The sequence below is a fragment of the Primulina huaijiensis genome, chromosome 11 (genome assembly GCF_012295235.1).
Source record: "Primulina huaijiensis isolate GDHJ02 chromosome 11, ASM1229523v2, whole genome shotgun sequence".
NCBI lineage: Eukaryota > Viridiplantae > Streptophyta > Magnoliopsida > Lamiales > Gesneriaceae > Primulina > Primulina huaijiensis.
In genome coordinates, this window is record NC_133316.1 from 24,658,860 (window position 1) to 24,677,962 (window position 19,103).

The 19,103-nt window shown below is 34.7% G+C and overlaps 3 protein-coding genes across 7 annotated transcripts; 2 read left to right on the plus strand and 1 right to left on the minus strand.

Moving 5' to 3' along the window:
- Positions 1-8,060: 8,060 nt before the first annotated feature.
- Positions 8,061-13,596, plus strand: LOC140988185 (protein STICHEL-like 4). Its single transcript, XM_073457161.1, has 6 exons — positions 8,061-11,002; positions 11,106-11,325; positions 11,399-11,899; positions 11,999-12,530; positions 12,658-12,721; positions 13,319-13,596. Exons 1-6 carry the CDS (start codon positions 8,939-8,941, stop codon positions 13,421-13,423), a joined length of 3,486 nt encoding a protein of 1,161 aa, XP_073313262.1. The 5' UTR covers positions 8,061-8,938; the 3' UTR covers positions 13,424-13,596.
- Positions 13,597-14,855: 1,259 nt separating this feature from the next.
- Positions 14,856-16,397, plus strand: LOC140987750 (transcription repressor OFP5). The gene has a single exon (XM_073456403.1). The coding sequence runs from the start codon at positions 15,243-15,245 to the stop codon at positions 16,395-16,397; it is 1,155 nt and encodes a 384-aa protein (XP_073312504.1). The 5' UTR covers positions 14,856-15,242.
- LOC140987748 (heat stress transcription factor A-4c) lies at positions 16,174-18,890 on the minus strand. 5 transcript variants are annotated; one of them, XM_073456402.1, is made up of 4 exons: positions 18,747-18,890; positions 18,010-18,415; positions 16,900-17,910; positions 16,174-16,399 (listed from the first exon to the last, which is right to left on the minus strand). In XM_073456402.1, exons 2-3 carry the CDS (start codon positions 18,223-18,225, stop codon positions 16,909-16,911), a joined length of 1,218 nt encoding a protein of 405 aa, XP_073312503.1. In that variant the 5' UTR covers positions 18,226-18,415; positions 18,747-18,890; the 3' UTR covers positions 16,174-16,399; positions 16,900-16,908. The 5 variants fall into 5 exon arrangements, with proteins under 5 accessions (XP_073312503.1, XP_073312499.1, XP_073312501.1 ...); XM_073456398.1 differs by having other exon boundaries at positions 16,900-18,415; XM_073456400.1 differs by having other exon boundaries at positions 16,900-18,415; positions 18,767-18,881.
- Positions 18,891-19,103: the final 213 nt, after the last annotated feature.

Consider the following 19,103-nt stretch of genomic DNA (forward strand, 5'->3'; position numbering starts at 1 on the left):
TTAAAAGAGGAATTTAAAATTTATTTTGGAGGTACATTTTATATATGTATTTCGCAGCATGATTGTTCTGTCAATCTGAAGTTGCATGCCAGGAGTTTCATGATCACTTTGAAATTTTTATAATTTTAATTAATTCGTCCGATCCACTTAATTAAATATTAATTAATATTAAATGCAGAGTTTGGTTTCGAAGAGACATTTAGATAAAAATGTAGTTGTTTTGGCGCTCTAGACATCATTACCAGACAAACTAGTCCCAAGCAAATAATTTAAAATATGTAAAGCCAGAAGCTTGAAAAAGTAGCTCGACTATTAAAATCTTAAGCATGGCATGGCATGGCATGGCAAGACAATTAATTGACATCATTGTTTCATCTCCTTTTTCTATGAAAGAGTGTGTGTGTGTGTGTGTGTGTGTGTGTGTGTATATATATATATTTGTCGAAATTAATGCCCAACAACTCTAAGTTTTTAATACGATCAATAAATTATGAAATCAATTTGTTTAAAGAAAAACATTGAAGGCCACACCTTGGACCTATCTCTATTCATGGTATCGGCCCTTACTAATAAGTGGCAAAAGAGATGGACCCCAACTTTTTAAAAGAATGAAATTTTTTTAAAAAAAATTACATGTGAAATCCAATTTTCAAAGTTTTGACTTGAGTGGTACCTTAGTATACAACTGTACCTCGGAGGGATTGTTTTTAACTATAATTGCCTGTACTTAACGTGGGAATGAAGAATACTGCCAACATTTTGCAATGATAATGGACATTATTATTTTTCCTTCAGCTTCTGCTACACTATTTTTGATATTGTTTTTGATTTCGCGTCAAGCAAAAAATTACCCACGGAAACTCGCCAGGATTTTAGAAAATTAACTGCTCTTAGAGCATTACTCAAATGCATGCAACTATCCACAATCCGTTGATTAAAAGTTTAAGGTACTACCTGATCAGACAAATAATCAGCTGTCATTTGTCTGGTTGAGGTAACAGATTTATAATATAATATTAGGAAACATGATTCATGCTTCTTGTCCAAACTCATATGCTGTACCTGGTTGTTTAACCTCGAACACACCATCTTGAATTTTGATAAACAGGCAACTCAGATTTCTTTACATTTGTTTTGGCATTACAAAGGATTCAGCCAACACAAACATGTGAGTATTGACGTTGGCTTCGACGATATCATCGATAGATCATTCGTATAAATACGGTAATCCATAGCATAATACTAATCAAATAGCATGAGCAAGCCCATCTAAAAGAATACTAGCAACTAATTCAAGATTTCTTTGTAATAACTCTTCTTTATCACGATTTTTATTTATTATAGAGCAATGTTGAAGATGATGCTACACGACTCTTGTTATGTAGGGGCCGAGCACTTTGGAGAATTGATGCAGTAACTATACCATGTGGCGAGGGTATGCCTTTCATAAATGCGGCATGCTCGCATTTTACAAGCAAAGACGAGCTCAAACTCGAACTCCATTCTGTCGGAGATTAAAATTTATTTTTGCCTCCTTTAAATATAAAAATCCGTCGCATGCTTTTCACTTTCCTTTCTAATGTGGTTTTCTTTGGTCCACCGATATTGCGTGTGGTAGGCGCACTTGTAAAATAAAGAATGGGCTCATAGGTATGTATTTCAGGACCCTTCGGTTGGGAGTTTATTATAATTACTTTATTTATTTCATATCTATTACTTATATAAAACACCCAATCTTTTTTGAATTGTGAATTGACTTTTAAGTCTTTCATTAATTGTGAATTGACTTTTAAGTCCTTCATTAATTAATAAAATTAATTAATTATTAATACTAATTCAAGAATATATAATCTCCAAACAAATGTATACATGATTATTTTCTGAAATAATTTAACCACTCACTTTAAAAAATCAATTTAATAGTATTATTATTTTAAAAATTAACAACAACGAAATTTAACAGATAAAATCGTTTTTCATCTTCATGATTACACCAAGTGCTTTAATTTAACACATATGAATATGCCCAGTGCAAAATAGATTATTATAAATATTTTACTATATTCAAATATTCATAAACAAATCAAAACATATTCAATTATCATAAGTTTTGTAACTTGTAATTAATAAACAACCATTATATATTTAATTATATATCACATAATTAGTCTAACGAAAATAATCTATTAATATAATCTCCAAACAAATGTATACATGATTATTTTCTGAAATAATTTAACCACTCACTTTAAAAAAATCAATTTAATAGTATTATTATTTTAAATTTTAAAAATTAACAACAACGAAATTTAACAGATAAAATCGTTTTTCATCTTCATGATTACACTAAGTGCTTTAATTTAACACATATAAATATGCCCAGTGCTAAATAGATTATTATAAATATTTCATTATACTCAAATATTCATAAAAAAATCAAAACATATTCAATATCATAAGTTTTTTAACGTGTAATTAATAAATAACCATTATATATTTAATTATATATAACATAATTAGTCTAACGAAGATAATAATTAGGGTAGCTGAAAAGAAAAATAGCTAATATTAATGAAATAAATGAAAATTACTTCAAAGCCAATATTTAATATCATTTGTCACTATGATTATTAACAATTTTAAATAAGATTCAATCATATACGGCAGACCATGCACCCACTTCACTAGCAAAAGAAAAGTTTTACACGTCCGTAATAAAGACATACTAATAATGAAAAATTTTGATGTGATGCTGATTGATATGTTCCAACTTGATCAAAAAAATATAGTAGTCAAAGTATTTATTATTCAACAAAGATATCAAATTTCAACAAGACGTAACTCAAAAACTATTCGAAAATTAATTTCATAAATGTACAAGTGACTACTTTTTAAATGCTATATTTCATTAAAACAAATAATAGCATTATTTTTGGACCACCAATTATGTACTAACAAATTAAATGGAAATTACTTCAAAGCCAATATTTAATATTATTTGTCACGATGGTTATTAACAATTTTAAATAAGATTCAATCATATACGGCAGACCATGCACCCACTTCACTAGCCAAAGAAAAGTTTTACACGTCCGTAATAAAGACATACTAATAATGAAAAATCTTGATGTGATGCTGATTGATATGTTCCAACTTAATCTAAAAAATATAGTAGTCAAAATATTTATTATTCGACAAAGATATCTGTGGGGACCCGGACGCTAATCATGTTCTTAATAATCATTGGGACTATTTAATCAATTATTAAACAGGGTCTAAATTTTTTTTTCTAAAAGGCGGAACGTAGTGAAATAAAACGTATATACATCTCAGTATAAAAGTACAAGTCCTGTATCACATACATTTATTCAACTAAGGTTTAACAACTCATATCAAGTGTCCAACCCTATCTCTAATCCAGGACCGGAGCCTCCACTCTAATCAAGATCTCTCTTCATCTCCTCAACCCTGAACCTGTCTCACCTGTTGTCATGTACACATACAAACACGACAACAGCCGGATAATTCCGGTGAGAATATAATCCCAATATAAATCAACGAAACATGCAATCATATAAACAAATATAAAGCATGTAACAGATAACAGCAATAAGTATCAAAATCTGAAACATAATCAATATCCGACTGTCGACAATGCTCGTAACTTTACAATTCAGACTAGACTCAATCTTAGTCTAGGGATCCCGATTTCCAGATGTTGGTATTCCTGTATCGACCAACAGTAATAGAAGAAACTCCGATTCTATCCACGTCGATATAACCAAACATCCAGTGTCTTGACCTATCCGTCACAGACTGTGGCACTATCGCCAATACACTATCTTGTGACATCATGCAATGTGCCCGTGACGATCCCGCCACTATCAGGTACTTCTGTCACAAGATTATTCGTCTAATACCTGTTATCTATAAATCAAGAGAACCAGTACATCCATCAAATCCATGCAAATATCAATGCAATAAAGTAAAGTATGTGATTTAGGGAAACTCAAGTCTAAACCGACTTCAGTCGATCTCCCAATACCACATTGACTTATACCTTTCGTTTGTAGTCTCGGTATAAAGAAACGGAAGTTCTAAACTAGAGATTGTCTCTGTAAATCTGAAATGACATATCGAGAATAATAATATCAACCTTCCATTCTCAATTCCATACTGGATCTGATTAATCTGCTTTTAATTCAAATCATCGGCATAACGGCGCAATCTCAATATCCCCGTAAATACCATATCAACAGATATCAAATATCAATCATAACCCATATCCAATACAATCTGTAATTCAACCATAATCCAAATCTGTCAAATACCACTCAATATAATCTGAAAAATCATAACAAATCCGTAATCAATCTGTTTCTTAATCTGACTTCTATTATATGATGTCTAACATGTCAAGAACATCATATATGAATTTTATTCAATTCTGACAATAGCATAATTTCAACACATCTCCAAACATAACAAAACTTACGTCCAGTTGTAGCCCGCGTCGATAGGAACATCATACTGAAGTCGGATTCAAAATCTAACGGGCGGATCGAAATATAAAGGCGTAAGGATTTTCTAAAGCTTTTCTCGTAGCTTTTCCCGTTTCCTTGTTTTGCTCATTCTTAAGGATTTGTATATATATATATATCCAATTGCATGAAATGATACGTGTCATCATTTTTCACAACCTTCAGGCGGCGCTCGGGCGGTTAATCTTTACCGCTCGGGCGCGGCACCTTCTGTTCGAAGCATACTTATGTTGAACACTGGCGCTCGGGCGGTCATGAACTACCGCTCGGGCGCCAGACGTTCTGTCCAAAACATGCGCTTGTAATGCATTGGCGCTCGGGCGGTCGTCTTCTATCGCTCGGGCGCCACAGGTTCTGCCTGAAAATCACCTAACTCATATGTTTTAACCAATTTGGTCTCGGAGTGGTCCAACTATACTCCCATCAATTCATTATCAATAAATCATATCAGATTACGATAATCAATTTTTCGGGCATTACAATATCAAATTTCAACAAGACGTAACTCAAAAACTATTCGAAAGTTAACTTTCATAAATGTACAAATGACTACTTTTTAAATGCTATATTTCTTTAAAATAAATAATAACATTATTTTCGGACCACCGGTTATGTACTAACAATATAAATATGGTATTGCAAGAAACTATGGTACATGGCTTGATTTTTTCAAATGTTATTCAATAATTTGAGTAGCTTTTAAAGTGTAACAAAAGTTACTTATATGAAATTCAATCGTTAAGGAAATTAAATAAATTCTTGTTATCCAAAGGTAAACTCGAATATTGAGTTGATAATGCGAAATGAAACTTTAGTCACCGAGTTGCAAGAAGTCAAATTTAGGCAAACTTAATTTGCGCTTCAGAGAATTTGATCATTTAGCAAGTAATTCAAATTACACTAATGACTAAAGCATGTTTCCATTTTATTTATTTTGATATTTACGTATATTTTTTTAATCGAATAATATAATTATGCACATATATCATTGACATCGTCAAGAAGATTCGATCATTAAATAATTTTCAAAAACAAGATGACATTGCTATTCACCGGAGGAAAGTAGTTTTGTTCAACACTTTGTGAAGCTGAATATCGAGATCGTCACAAGGTATTGTAACTATAATTAACTTTACATGCTTAAAAATATTTAATTATTTTGTATACTTTCTCACAATTAATTTTTCAAGTACCAGATGATAATGCTGGTTCAAGATGAAAATGAAATAGCTAGAGTGACGTTGTTCGAAGAGATTACTGAAACATTTATTGATTGCTCTATCAAAAAATAATTGACATGCATACTAAGGTGAATTAAAATATTTATTTGAATGATATTATAATAATCCAATACATATTGCCAATAACTACAAATTTTATATTGCATAAAAAAATAATTTGGAGCATTTAACAATACTTGATCAAAAATAAGATCATAATTCTCTTTTCTAATTAGACAAATCTGTCTCGACTAAAAATGGAATAACAACAATAATTGTAGATGGATTTGAGAAACCACAACTCAAGAGAAATACTGATAAGAAAACAAAGAACGGAAACATCAATGAAATACAAAATGAAGATAAGAAAAGAATGAACGCAAAAGAAAGGGCAAAACAAGTACAACATGAAGATAAGAAGACAACAAACACTAAGGAAATGACAAAACCACAGAAAAAGAAACAAAATTCATCATGTTTCAAAGAAGAAACCATAAAAATTCAAGATAATGAAAAAATAGATGATTTCAGTAAAATGATGAGGAAACTTAGACAAAACAGTCATACAGAGATGACCCAAAAAAACTGAAAATTAAATAAGAAAAAATTCGATAATGCTTTTTTATATTATAAATTTTCAATAGAAAATGGTTCTTTCGATTTTATTTAATATAAGCGTTTTATGTTCACTTACTCTTTATAACGTTTATTCACCACGTGCAACGCACGTGTTACTTGCTAGTAAAAATAAATACGTGAAAAGGCACAAACCCAAAGCCCAATCACATAATTCTTAAGCCCAATAAACCCAATCCACATGTAAAGACTTAAAGCTGCTAAACAAACTGGTTTTGGAAAATACTTTTTTCCCGTTTTGGCACAACTTTTTATCTCAAGCCGCCAAATTGTCACATTCTTCGAGAATTTCCAAACTAGCATGCATTATATTTTCTAAATCTAATAATAGAGTTCTTCAAAAATTCTAATAATAGAGGTCAATACATCCTACTAGAATATTATGTAAATTTTAGAATAGTTGTTTCTAGTCTAGTGTATATATAATAATCCAGAAATTGCAATTGAAAAAAGAAACAAAATGAAAAACTGGATACAAATTCTGTATTACACAATGTGAAACTATTGTCAATTGGTCCAATGAACAAGTTGTTGAATAAATTAGGAAGCACATGGTGCCAGAATGTAAGAGCCATTCTTGAAATCTGAAACACATGACACTATAAAAAAAAACTCCATTACAGAGAATCCAATGAAGAGGGTTACTCGAATGCTTTTATATTATCAATTAATACACTATATCAACCTCAATATATCACATTAATATTACAATTATGTTATCCAACAAAGCTTTAAATTTTTATTCCTCAGATCATCTCATGTTCCAACAAATTTTCTTTTTATGTGTTTAGTTCAAATTTTTTACAAATTTATTTATAATAAAAAAATTTATTGCAAATGATATTTTAATATTATTTCATATATTTATCGTTTGTGTTGGCATATATTTATTGCTTATGTTGGTGTTCAACCTAGTACTTAATTTTTTTTTAAATCTAATTTTGAAACGAACGAAATGCAATTATGTCTCAACTTCCCTTTCAAAATTCCGTCCCACCTGCGTCCGTACATATCGCAACGGCGTTTTTTTGTTTGCTTTTGAATAAATGGCCCTTTTAATTTCGTCATACTAATTTCTATACATATTTCCTCAAAATAAATATGCAAAAAAATTCAGTGCATTTGCAATTTTATTTATTTATTTTCTAAATGTAAATCATTTTCACCCAATTAGCACGATTCTTTTCTTAGCTAGATACTTCACAAAAATTAAGGAATCATTCCATGTGCATGTACATTATTAATGATTTAACACTTAAAAGATTCCGCAGTAAATTTATATGTAATCTACACATGCATATTAAGAGAATAATTTCATGATTATTGTACATAGGATGAAACAAGTTAGAGAGTAGATTTAACTGACTCTAATAATTACAATATAAAATATCACTTAATAATAATCAATCAAATAACTATCAATATAAGCATTTTTTGATGGAGTGAGAAAATGTTTGATGAATGGTCGATAATTTGATTTTTGGACGGATACTTTTTTCAACGAATATGTCTCACATATTTTGGTCAATATAATTTATCTTGTTAGCATGTTTTGCAGGTAATGAGTTATCTTAAAATTTAACCCGTGCAAGCCTAAGCATATATTGTATAATCATAAAAAATATATAATAAACATTTGATGTATGTATATGTTAACGAAGGTTAAAAAATGAATGGAGCATGGTGCTTGTTGCAGTATCCCGTTGTGGTGCATTTCTGTGAAGAGTCGACACCACCGCCAGCTTCCAGTTCCATACAACAATAATTCTCATTCTTTCTTTCTTTGTTTATGCATATATTTTCTCGGCCTCTAGCACCGCACTCCCATGTATTATTTGTTTCTTTGACATATTAATGGTGTCTACATCGTTTTTAATGAAAGAATTGCTCTCGTGAGATTGTGGAGAAAAAGATCTGAGATGGCGAGAAGGTTGTTCTTGCACTATTTGCTGTCGCTTAATGAAGGCAATGGGTAGCTTGCTCTGATGGCGGTGGTGAGTCGGTGAGAATTTCTGTTTTCTCCATGTGTCGGAGATTTTTCTGGTCACCCATTTGCGCATTAACGTTTTATACCGCTTAAAAAAAAGAATATTGCTACTGTTTGTTGAAATGCTAGAACCACAAGATTGGTGAGTTAAGGGAAGAAACAACGTTTGAGTCGTTTAATTTTTTGTTAAAAAAGTAAGGAGCTTTTTTCTACATACTGCATGCACTACTGTTCCTAAAGCTAACAGTTGGTTTTTGGAGGTGAGAAAAGTCTATAGTTTGTTGAAATTAGGTGGGTTTTGTTCTTCATATGCGTAGTTTTTTATGTCTCAGATGATAAATTGTAGATATGTATTCAAGGCTTTGTATTTGGAATTTCGGGGCGCCATTACTGAACTCTAGGCTTTTTATCGTCAGAAGGCAATTGGTGGAATCTTTGATTGGTGGGTGTCGATGACTAGTCGAGTCGAAATAATAAAAACTTAAGAAGATCATAAGCTTCCTTTCTTGACGTAATCCATTAACATCTCGGTTGGATCCATTTATGTTCCAATCATGACGGAGGCTGTTCGAGACCGAATACTGAAGGATGTAAATGGTAATGTTAGCGACCATCAACACAACCACATCCACCTAACAAATTGCATCCATTTGAAGAATCATGTGCATTACAGGCATAGTTCCATCTTGGCCGATAAAGCTCTTATGAGGGACCTTGTTGTCCTTCAAAGATCGAGGTCTCTAAGAGATCCTTCTGCTAGTCCACATTCTTGGCACTCTCCTATTGTTGATGAGCTTTACAAAGGTGGTGAAAGGGAAGCTTTATACAATGCAAGACAATCTGTTGGCGATGAGCTACCTATAATGGAGTTTGGCAAAGAATCAAGAATCTCCCCCCCAGTTACTACTCTACCAGAATCAGGAGCGGCTACCGTCCAGTTTAGCAGGCATAATGGAGGTGCTGCCGCTGCTACTAACCTCAGAATTGAGAACATGATACATGAATGCAGAAGAGCTAAGAGGGAAGAATCAGATGAAAGATCACTTGAAAAAGATATCACGGGTGGGCACGATGATTGCCCACAACTTGGTAATGTTATGGTCTCTGACAGTGTCTTTGAAAGTTCAAATTTGAGAGACAGGAGTGTGAAAACAAAATCAGGCCATAGACAAGATAGACATCTTGAGACGCTCTCTGACCAGGTAAAAGATGTTACAGCTGAATGTGAGGACGGAGCTTCATCTCGAAATATTGACAATGTGAGGCAGAGACGAGATGAAAAAAAGGCTGAACATGTAAGAGGAAGCTGCCACAGGCATGGTAATAGTATAAATAGGGTGAAAAGGTTCAGGTTTCGAGGTTCAAGAAAAAACCAATCTTATATTGCAGCCGGAGAAGTTCAGAGTGAAAGTAAAAATTCAATGGCCTCTATTCCTAGAGGCAGAGATTCCCAGAAATATCATGTAGTTGAAACGGGCCAAGAGTATGATACAGGGAAAATTATTCCGGGTGCTCCAAAAGATAGCATTTCTTGGAATTATTCGAGCATTCATCTCAGAGGGAAGTCATTTTCTGACATGGCAGGCCGGAGCCTCTCTTGTGCTTTAACCGATGCAAGGTTAGAGAAAGGTAGTTCTAATTCTCAAGAGAGGGATATCTCTCACATGCCTGCTATATCGGAGTGTCCAAGCTCATCTACCAAATCTGATGGCGAAGCATTACCTCTGTTGCTGGATTCTTCGGGATCTCAAGGAAATGTGGACAATTCTGTGTGGGAGCATGATTATTCAGGAGATTTAGGTATTTTTGCTAACAATCTCCTCAAGCAGGAGATTTGCTTCAACTTTGCATCAAGAAATAGATCACCTGAGAAACACAAATCTCGAAGGCAAAACCGCAATGGCATGCATCAAAATCTTACACAAAGATATATGCCAAGAACATTCAGAGACCTGGTGGGCCAGAACTTGGTGGCACGGGCTCTTTCAAATGTAGTTGTAAAGCAGAAGGTTGGTTCGCTCTATGTGTTTTATGGTTCTCATGGAACTGGTAAAACCTCTTGTGCCCGTATATTTGCCAGAGCTTTGAATTGCCAATCTTTGAAGCATTCAAAACCTTGTGGATTTTGTAGCTCTTGTTCTGCACATGACATGGGAGAAAACCGAAATATTATGGAGATAGGACCAGTTAGTAACATTGACTTGGAAGGCATAATTGATGTTCTTGACAATATGATTTCCTCACAACCTCAGTCTCGATACAGAGTATTCATATTTGATGAATGTGATACCTTTTCTTCGGATTGTTGGAAGGAAATCTTGAAGTTCATCGTTCGTGCCCCTAGGCATGTAGTTTTTGTCCTTGTTTGTTCAAGTTTTGATGTATTACCTCACATAATAATATCCAGGTGCCAGAAATTTTTTTTCCCAAAGTTGAAGGATTCAGACATAATATATACTTTGCAATCGATAGCAACTAAAGAAGAATTAGATACTGATATGGATGCTCTGAAGCTTATCGCGTCCAGGTCAGATGGATCTCTTAGGGATGCTGAGATGACATTGGAACAATTAAGTTTGCTTGGACATAGAATTTCTGTTTGTCTTGTACAGGAACTGGTATGGTTCTTACATAGCATTATTGTGCATGTGTGGGTGTGTAATGTACATTTGTAAATCAGACGCATCAAAATACTTGAGGATTTGTTTTGATGAGTTGCAGATTGGGCTCATTTCAGATGAAAAGTTAGTGGACCTGCTTGATATAGCATTATCTGCAGACACTGTAAATACAGTGAAGAATCTGAGACACATCATGGAATCTGGTATTGAGCCATTGGCATTGATGTCACAGCTTGCTACTCTCATAACTGATATTCTTGCTGGAAGCTATGATTTCCTGAAAGGAAGGCCTACAAGAAAGTTTTTTCACCGGCAAGAATGTGAGTCTTATCGTGGAGCATGACTTGATCTTGTGTTCCTTTCTGTGACTCAGAAAAAGTTTGTTTTTTACAGTAACAAAAGAAGACATGGAGAAACTGCGTCAAGCTCTTAAAACGTTATCTGAAGCAGAGAAACAGCTGCGGGCGTCAAATGACAGGATAACTTGGCTGACAGCTGCGCTTCTGCAACTGGCTCCGGATCAACAGTACATGCTACACAGTTCCTCTTCACGTACTAGTTTTAATCATGGTCCACTCTCTTCCAAAGAGAAACGAGGGAAAATTGATACTGACGTTCTTGCTGCTCAAGTTGGAAATTCTGGAAATGTTTACTGTAATGCCAAGCTAAAAGGAATTATTTCGGATGTCACAGGACGTATCAAAGATCGGGTTCCTCGACAGGTTTACACTGCGACAAATGGTAAAGATAACATATATGAGGTTCAATTCCATGGTAAAGTTCGTCAAGAAATCGAAGTAATTTGGTTGGAAGTTCTGGAAAAGATCCCAATCCATAGCATAAAAGAGTTGATGTATCGGAATGGGAAGCTGATTTCACTCAGTTATGGCGCAGGTACTATTTTCTTGCAACACCGTATGTCCTAATGTCACCAAATCATTCTTGTTATTGTATAACAAGATTGCATGTCTTTACCGTTGGTCTTATTTGCAGCTCCAACTGTGCAATTGCTGTTCAATTCTCAGCTGGCAAAATCTAAGGCTGAAAAGTTTATACCACACATCATACAAGCTTTCGAAACTGTTCTGAGATCCTCAGTGACCATCAAGATTATCTGTGACTCAAAAGATGATGTTAGGCCAGGTCAAATTTCATTACCAACATCTCAGGATCCACCTCATTTGGACACAAACCTTAATCTTCTTACCAGTAGTGGAATATCTATTCCACAAAACAATGGTGTTCTCAAACTGAGAGGTGAAGACAAGTTGTCTGCTGGAGTGGGTACAACCCAAACTCTTGAAATTGAAGCTTTTCCTAGAAGATTAACATCACAAAAGACAACTAATACCTCCTCATTTCCCGATCACATGAAAAGGGGAAACAGTAAACCAAGTCTTAGCCTTGTTAGACGTAAGGTTTCCCTTGCTCATGTATTTAGGCATGCAGAGGTCTGTTCACGAAACAGTGGATGGTCAAAAGGCAAAGGGATTTCCATTGCTGAAAAGCTTGAACGACAAAATCTGTGAGTGCTGCTGCCTTTTGTTTAGAAAACCACTGCTATCAATTTTGTATTGCTTTTTTGTTGACTATGAAGTATCAACTCCTACCGGGATATAGTTTCTAAAGGGTATATTTCTTTCCCTTCGCAGGAAACTAGAATCAAGATCGAGGAGATTGTTTTGCTGGAACCCTCCAAGAGTTTCCCACCGTAAGGTAGAATTATTAAAAATTATGATTTTGTATTACATCAGCTCTTGTGATAAAATCTTGCATATTACGACAAAATGGAAAGGCTAAATATAAAGTAATTATATAAGCTATTTGCATGCATTTACTTGGTGGAATTATGTTTTAGTTTTAAAACATTTACGGATCGGACTTAAGACATTATGAAATTTGTGGAAACAGAATATAACCAAGCAACCACACAATCAATTCATCAAAAATATTATCAAGTGAAATATAGTTCATATATCCATTGCCAGAAACACAACCATGATATGAGACATACGAGAGCTTAGACATTGGATTGCATCTGTTTAAATTAATCTTCATGTATATAATCATCATAATTGATATCGAATATGTCGTGTTTTGTCATCATATAGCTTAAAGAATGTAAAAAGGTTCTAATTAGTTCTGCAAAGCTACCATATACTTACCTTGCTCTGTAATAGCCTGAATTGGAACGGAAAATGTCTTTTGCCATGACAACATCCTGCTATTGCACTTGCATTATTCTTGGAGATTGATTTTTTTTCCCCAACATCAACGTCCTGCAAACGACTCAAAGTGTATATTTAAATGCAGCTTTCACGCCTGAGAGTTAGAAAAAGGGGGCCAGATGCTTTACTGAAGTTAGTCTCCTGTGGAAGGTGTTTCTCTGGTAGGTCCTCAATGTTAAATACTAGATAGATTCATAGCAGATTTCAGCACTATCAGTTGGATTTATTTGTGTACTTTTCTCTTTTAGGACATTCCATTAGACTCATATTTGTTATTTGGAACAATAAAAGATAGGATATTATGCAAGAATATAGTTCCACCAATGACTTGAGATGTAATTTTTGTCTTTTATGAATAAAATAATGTCTCGTAGGCTTGTCCAATTCAAGAAGTCATCCACTAATTTTCGGTATATCTGGTAGATTTTTCATTTTTAATAAATATCTTAACATGTATTTTCTAAAATACTATCTATCATTAATATATTTAATGCTAATTCGAAAAAATCAAATCTTAATATTAATGAAATTAAATTATCTAATATAAGTAATTTACACACAAGCAAAATAATCATTCGCTAAAAAGAAGTGAGGACTGCCACTGATTATGAATTAAGTGGGTCACTGATTTTACGGGCCAGTCCCGTTTCGAGAAGGCGCCTTCAGCCTGCGAAGAAGATTGGGCCTTCCACAGAGGTTGTCGCCTATTGGCCCATGAAAATCAATGAGAAAATTTGAACAGAATATAGTAAACCTTTTCCTTCTTCTTTTTTCTTTTATTCGCTAAAAAAATTATAAGCTACGAAAAAACAAAAAAGGAGTCGGATCGATTCTCTTTGTAAATTGTAAAAAAAGTAGAATGAAATTTTCCCGTCTTTTTACACGAAATTTTAGACATTTTCACCCATTCCAATCCAATTTATTTTTGCGAAAACTCACAAACCCACAAATTATTGACGGGAAGGGAAGTTTAAATGGAACAGTACATATACAAAACAAACAGGCTATGCTAGTGAAAACAACAGTGAAGGACGGGGTAAAATTGGGGAAACAGGCTCCAATTAGACGTGGATAAACAACAGTACAAATTGTACAATAATCACGTATTTGCATTATTCAGAGTCGCAGAAATGGTGACTCCAATGCTAAGATATCACTGAAGGGACGGTACGGGCAACATATCATTTTTCATGTATTTGTTAGATTAAACGAATGCATGCGTCAACTTTTACTGCTAAATTTCACTGTAATTATAATATTTAAATAATAATAATATACATCAAAGAGAGAAGAAAATGGTCAACACAAACAAATGAATGATTGACCATGATTTTGACATTTTGGATGCAATTATTTTCAGTTTTCATGGGTTAATAAGATATAACTATGATAAAATTACCAAAAATACATCCAATTATCCACGTTCATTTGCACACATGAGTTCTACGTAAAAAGATTACGAAGCCCATACACATAAAAATAAATGTGAATCATTGACAAACACATTCAGGGCATTGATGAACTCAACTGTTTTTTACATGCTCGCCTACGGGAAAATGAAAGAAAAGGCAAAATGTATATGTAAACTAACTTGTGACAAACTTACAACTTCAACTAATATGGAACTGAGGCTAATAATAATAATGGAATAAAAACACAGAATATGGACTTTCCGTTAAATAAATGGGATAATCATAGGAGGAAGAAAATATTACAAAAAGATAATATTAAAAATAAGGTCCCCTCAACTAAGAACAGCTATTCTATAAAAGTGGACAAGGTACAAACAAGAAAGTGGGATAAAGTGAGTAAAGTAAAGTGGTCACAAGATCTAAGGCGGGCCTTTCTTTTGAAATAAATAAGAGTATGAAAGCCACATCCCTATTAACCCTCTAACCATCTCCTAACTGCACACATACACTAACTCTTACATTTTCAATAATTAGAATATACGCCCCATTCTCCATCCTCGGCTTCTTATTCAATCCATTATTCATCTAGCTTCTTGAATGAAAATGAATTGGGGTAGAAAGAAATGCGACCACCCCTCCTCATCCGCTACTACTGCTTCTTCTATAATTGGTCGTGTGTTTCCAGTAACTTGGATTAACAAGTTCAAAAAAAGAGGGGGGAATCTCGAGACTAATTCAGTCAAGGAACAACAGAGAGGTAAGGTGGATTTCCCGACCCCCAATTCATCGTTGCCTCCCTGCTGGAGGGAAGGAAGATTTTATAGCATGGATGAAGATGATGCTTATTGGAGGCTTTCGTTTACTGGAGAAAAGGTCGAAGGAAGGCGGAGTACAGGGGGATTAATGAACCCTCTTTGGTATGACTCTGATGATGAGTCTCAGGTTCCGGTTTCAAGTTTTAAGTGCTTACAGTTTAGAGATAAGGAAGTGCCAGGACGTGAAGAAAGATGGAATTTCAATGATATGGTGTTAGATATAAAGAAGATGAAAGAAAAAGAACAGGAGGAGCATGGTGTAATAAATGATCAACGGTTAAGAGAATTGAACCATGGAGGTTCGAGGGTGAAAGATGAAGAACAGAAGGATATATTTGAAATAGAACAGAGCATGGTTCAAATGGAGGATCAATATTCTGAGCCTGCAGTTTCAAATCCAAGAAAGCAGCGTGATGTTTCTTTTCCCAACTGGAATTTAAGCTCAATTGAGGAAGATTGTCCTTCTGAAAGAGTGTCAATTTCAGAATGGCAGATTTTTGAAGACGTTGATATTAAGAACATAAAATTGAAAAATGAGTCTCAGAAAAAGGCTGCATACAGAAGCAGGGAATCTTATAGCAGGAAAACAAAGCAGGACAACAACGTAAAAGTGTATTCTCCAAGAACAGAATGCAAAATCAAAGCACTAGAAGACATGAAGAAATCAAGAAAGATGTTGAAGAAGAAGGTGCCGAAGAGGCAAATGGTGGAGGGAGGAACCATGTTCGATGGCTTTGCAGTGGTGAAGAGTTCATTTAACCCGCAACAGGACTTCCGAGAGTCGATGATTGAGATGATAATGGAGAAAGGAATTCGACGAACAGAAGAGCTTGAAGAACTCTTGGCTTGTTATCTGACATTTAATTGCGATGAATATCATCATCTCATAATCAAGGTCTTCCGGCAAGTATGGTTTGAGCTGAACAGGGGATGTTGACCCTGAAAGCAGAGAATAGCCCAGAGCTTAATGTAAGAACTTTAGCAGCACAGTTCCAATGATCGCATAGTAAAATGTAAAATAATTCTGTTAAATGAATGATAAATATTAATCTTCGTTTATTGAAGTTCAGGTATGCAAAGAATCAGAGTTTTTAGGCAGTCCCATGCCCAGTGACAAAGATGTGCAAAAACACTAAAAAAAAATTTTGAGCTAACACTAAAATAATACTGTTACATGAATGATAAGTATCAATCTTTGTTAATGAATTGAAGTTCATGCATGCAAAGTATCGGAGTTTTCACGCAGTTCCATGTTCAGTGACAAAGCTGTGCAATAACATTAAAAAATTCTGGACCAAACATCATAATATATTCACATAAAGTGGAGTTTATACATCAAATGTTTATCTACAGCAAGATCAAACAAGCCATATCTATAATTGCATAATCCAAGCAATACACCTAGAAAGTACATCAACCAAAAAGAATTAACACATTACCAACTGGTATCAAGTTTTCTCCGCTGAAGTAAGATGTCCTAACTGCTCCGCAAGGTTGTTTACACTCCTTATATTCCACAAATACATCCGACGATCAACTGGTTTTTGTTCATTTCTCTTCCCTTCCTCATCTTTCCTCCTTGTTTGACTTTCAGATGAATCGTTTGAACCGGGATTTTCAGTAAGAAATTGTTCCCAGAAAACATCATTGACCCCAGCTCTTGCAGTATTAGATGTCCCAACTGCTTGTTCTTCAGTAGGAGGTTGGTCCTCAGGAACAACAGCAGAATTAGGCTCGGAATTCATGTCAATCCCAGAAGTCCTGGACTCAACATCAATATTTAGTCGGGTGTAAGATATGGTAGGGCTAGGTGCACAATTTGTAGATTCATCCAACTCCAAAGGCAAATAAATTTGCGCTAAACCTTCACGGGCATCAAGCACTATTTTTTCCCACAACATAAGAGAAGAATCCAGCTGCTCCAACACTTCAATGTTGAGAGTCAAAAGTGAATCAACATCTATATGCTCCATCGACGAAATCTGAGAAGAAACTCCTTGATTATCTTCCATGCTCCTTTCATTGTAGAAGAAGCTATTTCCAGGAAATCTTCTTTTTCTATCATGAGCTTCAGTTTGAGGGATAAGATCAAGAGCAACAGCTGGTTCATGTAGCGTTTGTGCCAGTGAGGATAACAAGTTTATGTGGCTTTGTTCCATATTCTGCACACGTTCTGTCAAAGCCCTCATCTTCATTTGAAATCCTTGTTGCTCTTCTTTGCGTCTGTGCAATTCCAACAGAAGGGATTCTTTATCGCCCTTTGCCCTCTCAATATCATCCTCGTACCCTTTCCTTTCCATTTCAGTTAGTGGAGGTAAAGTTGCCACATTTGGTGTGGAATGACTGTGAACTGGTTTGCGTCTATGGATATTCTGCAAAAGTTGTGGCTGGCCTCTGACAAAATCCTCATTTGCAAATTCCCACTGCTCAGGATCAACTTTCCTGAAACCCTGCAAGCGAAACCTATAAGCTAGCATAGATACAATAATTTTCGCGTGTCCAAAATCTATCAAAGCCATAGCTAAAAACCAAACGACCAAAACAATTACGTATGTATTCAGCTGCCTAACAAAGCTGGAAAAATTGTTGTGCTTAAAAAATTTAGGCAAGAGGACTCCAGCAAATTCTGTCGGATTCTGCACAATGAAGCTATTATTCTTTTGACTCCACGATACAAGAGAATCTGTAGACGGATCATCCACCATTTCATAAGTTTTTGCAAGGAAAGGAGGCAGGGAATTGGAGGTGCTTGGGGCTTCATCCATCCTAAATCCGTTCCACAATCACACGCTCCTGGAAATTTCGCCCACGATTACCGAATTGAAATTCAATCAACAGAGCTCTTCAAATTCTTGCCAGCCTCACGCTTTGGGTTTCCCGTAAATTCCCACTCATTCGACCCCAAATTAGGAAACACCAGATTGATACTCTCTGTGGCTGTATAATTCCGAGTACCTACAAATCCCATACAAGAAATTTCAGAATCCCACCAATTTGTTCGTTGCGACGCTCCGTGAAATCCAAACGAATACAGAGATTAAACCGAATAAAACAACAAAAACCGCCACAAAACATTCGCTGCAATTGTGCACAAGAACATACAAAACTAAAATGAAAAAGCTGCCATTACATTCACGTCAAGGTCGTTAGATCAGAAAGCTGTACCCGAATCTTAAAGTAAAAGCATCAAATTTAGTACAAACTAGGAAAACACAAATCAAACACATTCATCTATACTTATAATTAATTATTATATTAATTTTCCATTTAATTTATCAATGTATACCTACAAGGCTCAACAACTACCGGATCTCATTGTCTGCAGTTGGGTTTGTTTGAATTGAGTGGATAAAGATGAGGTGGTGAATTTTAGGGTTTTGCATCAATGAAGTCTGTGCGGGTGGTGGTATTCGTAGGTTTGGCTAATTTCTTGGCCAACAATCATGTACTTAAATTCCTATTGCCCCTTTACTTTTTCAATTATTAATAATGTTACACTATAATCTTTTAAATTGTACGTTCACCAACTTAAGCATGTTTATCGGTTCGATCGAACCGGTTTCGGACCGTTTCCTACCGGTTTTGGTTCGGGTTGAACCGATTCCGAACTCTAATTTATTATATTTTACTATATAATTAAAAT

What these genes read in the sequence shown, in the direction of transcription:
- LOC140988185 (XM_073457161.1), top strand. Translation starts at nt 8,939, where the DNA reads ATGACGGAGGCTGTTCGAGACCGAATACTGAAGGATGTAAATGGTAAT. An exon ending in TTTGTCTTGTACAGGAACTG is followed by an intron (nt 11,003 to 11,105) that starts GTATGGTTCTTA and finishes GATGAGTTGCAG; the next exon opens with ATTGGGCTCATTTCAGATGA. An exon ending in TTCACTCAGTTATGGCGCAG is followed by an intron (nt 11,900 to 11,998) that starts GTACTATTTTCT and finishes TCTTATTTGCAG; the next exon opens with CTCCAACTGTGCAATTGCTG.
- LOC140987750 (XM_073456403.1), top strand. Translation starts at nt 15,243, where the DNA reads ATGAAAATGAATTGGGGTAGAAAGAAATGCGACCACCCCTCCTCATCC.
- LOC140987748 (XM_073456398.1), bottom strand. Translation starts at nt 18,225, where the DNA reads ATGGATGAAGCCCCAAGCACCTCCAATTCCCTGCCTCCTTTCCTTGCA.